The sequence below is a fragment of the Triticum dicoccoides genome, chromosome 7A (genome assembly GCF_002162155.2).
Source record: "Triticum dicoccoides isolate Atlit2015 ecotype Zavitan chromosome 7A, WEW_v2.0, whole genome shotgun sequence".
In the NCBI taxonomy this organism is placed as follows: Eukaryota; Viridiplantae; Streptophyta; class Magnoliopsida; order Poales; family Poaceae; genus Triticum; species Triticum dicoccoides.
The window spans coordinates 366,757,872-366,765,972 of NC_041392.1; the positions used below are offsets into that span (position 1 = coordinate 366,757,872).

The following is an 8,101-nucleotide window of genomic DNA, read 5'->3' on the forward strand; positions in this document are numbered from 1 at the left end:
AGATGTCCATAGGATGCTCCGCATCAGAAATGTAGAAGCACAGTTTTGTGAGAGTCACGGTTTTGCTTTCGCGAGAGGCACGGTTTTGCTTCCGCGAGAAGCACGGCCGTGCCTCTCAGAAAGGGAAAAAAAATACGCTTTTCTGTTTTTTTTCTTTCGCGAGAGTCATGGTTTTGCTTCCGCGAGAGGCACGGTTGTGCTTTCGCGAGAGTCACGGTCGTGCTTCTCCGAAACGAAAAAAACGCGTTTTCTGTTTTTTTTCTTACACGAGAGTCACGATTTTGCTTCCACAAGAGGCACGGGTGTGATTTCGTGAGAGGCACGGGCGTGCCTCTTTCAGAAAGGAAAAAAAAGCATGCTCCCGGTTTGGTTTTTTCGCCCGGTTTTTTTTCATAAAAAAGTTCGTCAAAACCTATCAACATGAGATCTAGTTTTGAAAATCTCGATACGAGAAATTCAATAATGAAAACGATTCAAAATTTGAACGCACGGTTTAAAAGATAAAATGTTTTGAATAAACGGATTTATGAAAAAAAGGAAAAACTCCTAGGTTGCGACAAATGACGCGCTGCATATGCGCCACTTATCATAACCTAGAAAAAGTGAAGTGTTCTTTGTGCTTAGCGAGCCAGCCAGCCAGCCAGCCAGGCGTTAATGGGCCGCGGCCCGGCTACACCCGGCCTGCTATTTGCTCGTCTTCACCCCCTATACCTGCCGTACCCTATTTTCGTTTGCCGTCTCTTCTCACTTCGCACCCTGCATTCCAAAACCTCTCAAAACCCTCGTTCTCCCCACTCCCTGCCTCCGCCGCCGCCGCCGCCGCCGGTGCCTAGCAAGATGAGGTGAGCGGAACCTGAGCATCCCCATCCTATCTAGCGTTTCCCCTCTTCTCTTCTGTTCCAATTCGGCTTTAGATTCTATGCGAAGTACGACTTTGTACCATCCAACTGCGCGATTGGATCTGGGGTATACCTCGTCTCGCGGTCCCGCGAGGATTTGTTGCTTCCCTCGGTTTAGCTGGTCCACTTAAGCAGTCAGATTTTTGTGCTCAGATGGGGCTCGACCGGGTACCGTTGGGTTACGCGTCTCTAGGTTTCGGGATTTTCGGATTTGTCTGTCTCACTCGTTGTTTGCACGTTGCGAAAAATTCGAGCTGTTTCGTTCTCCTTCGTATGCTTTGATTTACTACGTGGAGTCTAGATGATATCGTTGTTACGGCAGTTCAAGGTCCCATCGCGGCTAACTTGTTAATTGCTCTCTTCCGATTTTATTGTTATTTCTTTTTCTAGATTTCAATTGGTATTCTGCTGTCGTTTTGGGCGAGCGTGCTGTTTGTATTGCTACTATTTTGTTTCTTAGGATTTACTTGGTTCTGCTGCTGTCATTAATAGAGATAGAACTCGATCTCGTGGGATATTGGAAATTTTCTTGTTCTGTTTGTTGTCTGTTCAGATCTCGTGGTATGTTTCTTCCAACATTCCAAGAATTCTGCCCTGGTTACATTTCAGTTTTACTTAGGGTTTCTGCAAGCACTTTCCGTTTGAATTCGAGCTGGTTACCTCGTTGTCTGATCTGCAAGGAATGCTTAAAATTTAGCACCTACCGGCCACTGTGGATAAACATAATTAAGTAATGTGTAGCATGCAGCAGTGCGGTTCTATACGCCGGAGCTTAATGGCGTTTTGTCTCATCTATGGACATGCCATCCCTAGTAGTTTTGTCTAACCTGATGTGATGCAATTTTCGACCAATTATTTACCATGTATCAGGATTTCGTTTTAATCTGTTGTTTATTGTTAGTTGATAGTTCTGAATTTTTCATTGTCATGCAAATATTGCTTTATAGGTAAAAAGGTTTTCATAATTGAAGATGATATTATGCATGCAGGTGCCATTATGTTCTCTTTACATGGATTAATATGTAAACTTTATTTCTGGGATATGTAAACTGTTAAGGGCAGGTATTATTTGATATCTTAGAAGTCTTGAATATATTACTCCCTCTGTCCGAAAAAGCTTGTCCACCAAATGGATGTATCTAGCACCAAGTTAGTACTAGATACATCCATTTGAGGGACAAGCTTGGGACAAGCTTTTTCGGACGGAGGGAGTAGATGATAGTTACATGCATTTTCAACATGATGGCAATGGGGTAATGAGTTATGATGACAAGTTCACTTTTTAAACTGTATCATTTTATGCTTTGGCATTTGTAACCTTTTAATATAGTACAATAGATTGTCACTGGTAAGTGGTAAGTATCTACCCCTCCAACTCCAAAAATAAGTCCTATAAATTTCTTGTCAAGTCAAATGATTCAATGTTTGACCAAGTTTGTGGAAAAAACTATGAACAAGCACACTATGAAATTAGTGTCACTACTCGCTACAAAATAGAATATATTTTTATATTATATACCTTTAGTATTATAGTTGCTTCTACTTTTTCCTACAAAGTTGGTCAAACACTACACTGTTTGACTTGGTAAAATGTTTATTGGCCTTCTTTTTGGAGTTGTAGGGAATATGCAGTGCTTATTTAGCAATCCTGATTTACATTTTTCCCCCTAACTTTGTCCCGACCTCATCTTTACCCCTAAATAAAAACAGTGCTCAACTTTGCGCCTCTTCCGTTAAGTGTGCTTATGGAAATGCCCTTCCGTACATTTTCCGTCCAGTCAAAGGCCTTTGACCGTTAAGTGCGCGTATAGAAAAATCTAACGGTCAAAGGCCTTTGACTGGACGGAAAATGTACGGAAGGGCATTTCTATAAGCGCACCTAATGGAAGAGGGGCAAAGTTGAGCACTGTTTTTATTTAGGGGTAAAGATGAGGTCGGGACAAAGTTAGGGGGGAAATGGAATTGGCCCTATATTTAATGCTGTACTAAAAAAGTATCGTGCATGCATTGAGCAGAGTATATTTTAATGCTCTCTGATTGAATGCATGGACCTGCTTTGCCATTGCCATCCATCATATTGTTATATTTTCATAGCTTAAGCTACAAAAAATTGTTATACTATGAAGTTAGGAACGTATGTTGATGCCATCGGAGTGGGATGTTGTGTTCTGGTTTTTATTTGTGTCTGGCTGAACTGCCCAATGCTGCACTTCATATGTGTTCTGTTCATTTAGTTGTGATACTTCATTTGCGCCAATATATGAAATATTCCTTGTATGCGTTGCAGTTGTAAATATTATTATAATTAGTTTTTTTGTGGAGAGATGTATATCACTATGATGTTCATTTCTTAACAAGTGGCAATGTTTCTGTAGTCGGCACCCTGAAGTCAGGTGGGCTCAGAGGATTGACAAGGTGTATATCACAGTACAATTGCCTGACGCAAAGGATGCCAAGGTCAACCTGGAACCTGATGGTGTATTCTCTTTCTTTGCCACTGCTGGAACTGATGGGAACTCCTATGAATCGAAACTGGATTTGAATGACAAAGTGAATGTTGAGGTAATCAATGTCCATAGTTCCATACTATATATAGTACACTATTAGTAGCTATTTTGAGATATGTTGACTCCTCAATTGTCAAAAAAGGTTTATTTTCTTATCCAGTATCACTTTGGTCTTTAACAGGCAAGCAAAGTAAGTGTTGGTGTCAGGTCCATATTCTGTATTTTGGAAAAAGCCGACGCCAAATGGTGGAATAAGCTTGTTCGAGATGATCAGAAGGCACCACACTTCGTGAAAGTTGATTGGGACAAATGGGTCGATGAAGATGATGATGGTATGCTATCTACGAAAACGCGTTTATACTGTTTAAGTTATTATTGCTTATTAGTTCCTAGAGTGTAGTTTAAAACTTCTGGAAACAGGACAGTTTAGTGGTACAAAAGGAGTGCCCTAAATATAAGGGAAATGTGCACCATGGTCTGTGTAACATTGGATGGGGGTGCAGTTATCACCTCTTGCTTTATGTAACTAAAAACAGCATATCCAAATTTACTTGTAGGACATTGGTGCTTCTTCTCATCTTACTGTTTCACTCTCATACTTCTAAGTAGGAAAGATATTTATCGCTGTCTTCAGATGTGAGAAAACCGGAAGACCCTGTTAGCAGACAACTAACTTTTGCGACTTCAATTTTTTTCATTTAAGCTAGAAACAAGGTTTAAAAAGGCGCTAGGTTTTATTTGTGTTTTGCCACTGCCTTTTGTTTTTCTGACCAAAGTACACGGTTAAGAGCAATTATGCTCACGTTAAGAGCTAGGCGTTTTGCCACCGCCTACCGCCTAGGCACACCTTTTTTTTACCATGGGCTAGAAAACAAACTATTGTATCTATTTACTGCTGAAATTGTTACGCATTATTACTTTGCCTTGTAAAGGTTTTGAAAATCATCATTCGTTTTTTCAGGTGCTGATGTTAATGTTGATGGGATGGACTTTTCGGTAAGTATATCTATTCGTGATTTCCCCTTTGATGGTTCATTTATATGCTTTGGTGTGTGATGCGCTTCTTCATGTACATTCTGTAGAATATGGGTGGCATGGGCGGTATGCCTGGCATGGAAGGTTTGGGCGGCATGGGTGGCATGGGTGGTATGCCCGGCATGGAAGGTTTGGGTGGTATGGGTGGTTTGGCTGGTATGATGGGTGGTATGGGCGGTATGGGTGGTATGGGCATGCCGCCTGGTATGGAAGGTTTGGGTGGTATGGGGATGGATGATTTTGAGGATGAGAGTGACGACGAAGGTTGGTATTCCTGTGCCTGTTATCATTTTCTCATTATAGTTAATGTGTTTTTAGATACAGAATATCAGAAATATGTTCTGTCACCAAATCGAAATGATGCTTGTGTTGCTAAGGGCATTTTGTTGGTGTGGTTATTTAGTTGAACCTGCCTGACAAGTCAATTGATCATCCCCTTGTTTGCTCTTTTATGTGAAATTGCTTGGTACATTTCTTGGCACTAAATGAGCAACTGATCATTCATATGGTACAGTTTTTTTCTCTGATGGTTGTCATATTTCTGATTATAGTATGTTATATCTTAGATCTGTTATTGTCAAGGAAATATGTTATGAAGGTGTCAAAAAAAGGAAATATGTTGTGCCTGGTGTACTCATGAAATATTGATAGAATGCCCAACATAGTTTAATATCTTATTCACAACAGAAAGTGAAATGGCTTTGACCAGACAATTCAGATTTTGGATTAAAGAACACTGTTTCATCTAAAATATGTACTCTATTTTTCTCCAGAACTACATATTTTGTGTGAATTTATATCATGGAAGCCAAATAATTTATTTTGAAGGGGAACCCGGGCGCAGCGGTAAAGCTGTTGCCTTGTGACCATGAGGTCATGGGTTCGAGTCCTGGAAACAGTCTCTTGCAGAAATGTATGGAAAGGCTGCGTACTATAGACGACCCAACGTGGTCGGACCCTGCGCAAGCGGGAGCTACGTGCACCGGGCTGCCCTTCATTTTTTTTGAAAAACCAAAGAATGTATTTTGTTTGGCATCATGTACTAGTTAAGAAATGCATTTCATGAATGTTTATTACTGTAATTATTGCGATTAACCAATGGTGAGATACTCAAATTGTCCATTGTTAGCAAACTCTTGCTGTCCTGCAGCTGTGTTAGTGAAAATATAAGGTGTATTAATTTTTTGAGAAGTTACATTTTATGTTTGATCAAGTTCATAGAAAACTAGTAAATGTGCACGTGCAATGCATGCTGATATTAGGCAGTGTATTTATTGCATGCGCATATTTGGTATTCCCTCCGTTCCTAAATATAAGTATTTTTAGAGATTTCAATACGAACTACATATGGATGTATATAGACATATTTTAGAATGTAGATTCTCTCATTTTGCTCCGTATGTGGTCCGCATTGAAATCTTTAAGAGGACTTATATTTAGGAACGGAGGGAGTAGGATATTATTTGCATTAACATTGATATTTGGTATGATCAAACATGTTGAGCGCTCACCATTGGAGCAATCTAGATCATTAGATTGACCTGGTTTGATGGCCGATATTAGTTGGATCTGCCTGTTTGGGTATTTTTGTATTGGTATAGATATAAATTATAAACAATATGTACCAAATAAATAAAATATTGTACTGAATAAATAAACTTTGAAAAAGTATTTCATGGTGAATCTAATGATACTGATTTGGTAGTATGATTATTAATATGTTGCTTTCTGGTCAAACATAGAAGTTTGACTTATCTAAAAACTAAAGGCACTTTATATTTTGGAATGGAGGGTGTAAATTGTATGATGATGATGATAATTCAATATCTGAACTATTTTCTTTGTCAAAAGAGGAAATGTCCTTTAGGTCAATGGATGTACCGTATTCATCCTTGTTAAGATGTTGAATTTAGTCCTGTAAACCAACCTGATATCCTATCTTCTGTTGTCCTTGATCAGGAGAAGTGTCGAAACCTCAAGACGCAGGGAAGTCTGATGCTGCGGAAATCTCTGAGGTGGAAGGCAAAGCTGGCACAGCAGCTCAGAGCAACTGAAGGCTTTCTACTCAATAATCCCTACTCGATTGTATCCTACCGTTTCTTTATCAACGTGCTGAACTGAAGGACACGTTCTGCTCGCTGGTTGGGAATGGTGTCTCATGTAAGATGATGACTTATACTTGTGTCGAACTAAGCTTCGTACCGTCTGTTGGCATATTACGAGTTCTGAGACTGTTTGCATTGTATGCTGATTGTTCTGCACTCTGTTTACCTGTACTGTTTTTACGTCTTTGTCTGGGTGCACATCTACTTAGCCCCCGAACACTGCTGTAGAATTAATTACTCGTTGCGTGTGTGCTGCCAATATTGCAAGTGATTGCTTAGTCAAGCGTAACTCAGATGTCCTTCGTAATTTTTTTCTCAAAAAAAAAACAGAGGGGGTGGGGGCCCAATACCACTACTTAGGTACCCAAACCCTAAACCGTATTTGGACGAATTACATCTACGGATGATTTTCATACAAACTGCAGCACATTCATTACATTTCAGCTAGTTTTAATCTATATTAATATAAAAAGATTCAAATGGGTAGATTCAATTAATCTCGACCATCAAATCATGTCAATCTAACGACCTAGATTATTTTAGTGTCGAGTGCTTAACATGTTTAGTGTGCAGTTAATTTCATATCAAATATAATGCTAATCATATAATAACATGTAAATAATATTCTATTTAATATCCGCATGCATTTAATATGCTTCTAAATTATAATGCATTGCGTGTATACATTGACTAGTTTTCTAAAGGGTCCAGACCTAAACCTAGCCTTTGCCGGTGCCAAGTCCTTTTTGTTCCCCTTGCCCGCCTCTCTCAACCAGTTCAGACTTTTGGATGAGTTGACTGGAGCATGAATTTAATATGGTATCCGAGCCAACAGGTCTTGATTTCAAGACCCTGCCGATGCAGTATTAAATAAACGATTCTATGGCGGGGATAAGACCCACGAAGTGAAGGTGCGGTCGTCTTGAGTGCGGGCAGCCTCGTAGAGCGCCTGCTGCTCGACGACGAAGTTAGGGTTTGCCGCGGCCATGGCCGCCACGACTTCCTCGCTCGCGCGCTCGCTGTAGATCTGGCCCTTTGCCACCCGGTGCTGCTCGAGGATGAACAGATTGTAGCACTACTCGCGTTAAAGTGCTCCTGTGCATGCTCCATCGTCAACCCGACATGCACTAACGCAGGTTGTGACACAGAGTTGTCATCGAAGCTAGTCTCCATCGTGGGGTTGTCATCGGAGACCTCCAGAGAGTTGGCCGGCATGCTGGCCTCTATCTGCCAGGCACCGCGGCTCTGCCAGGCGACCGCAAGGACGACCACCTTGTGCTTTTGCTTAGTCGAGAGGCTCTCCCACGAAGTGTTCCCGCTCACGGTCATGATGGATGTGATGCACGGGAGGAAGATGCGGAGCGGACGGGTTGTGGTGTGCTATGAGTCGGGTGTGCCCGTCGTTAAATAGTGGACGCCGGTGATGCCAAGTGTCCGGATGCGTCAATGCGCAGGCGCCGGAGCTGGTTTGTTGGTCAGGGAGCCTGTTTAATGGCAGCAGACGGAGGGACGGGCATTGAACGGGAGTGGTAGATATACGTCCTTGTAGGACCTA

The 8,101-nt window shown here is 41.2% G+C and overlaps 1 protein-coding gene across 1 annotated transcript; it reads left to right on the forward strand.

The window, feature by feature from the left end:
- Nucleotides 1-686: 686 nt before the first annotated feature.
- On the forward strand, nucleotides 687-6,726 carry LOC119328658 (uncharacterized protein OsI_027940-like). The gene is made up of 6 exons (XM_037601639.1): nucleotides 687-842; nucleotides 3,275-3,461; nucleotides 3,588-3,738; nucleotides 4,368-4,402; nucleotides 4,489-4,705; nucleotides 6,401-6,726. The coding sequence occupies exons 1-6, from the start codon at nucleotides 838-840 to the stop codon at nucleotides 6,493-6,495; spliced, it is 690 nt and encodes a 229-aa protein (XP_037457536.1). The 5' UTR covers nucleotides 687-837; the 3' UTR covers nucleotides 6,496-6,726.
- The last annotated feature ends 1,375 nt before the right edge of the window (nucleotides 6,727-8,101 follow it).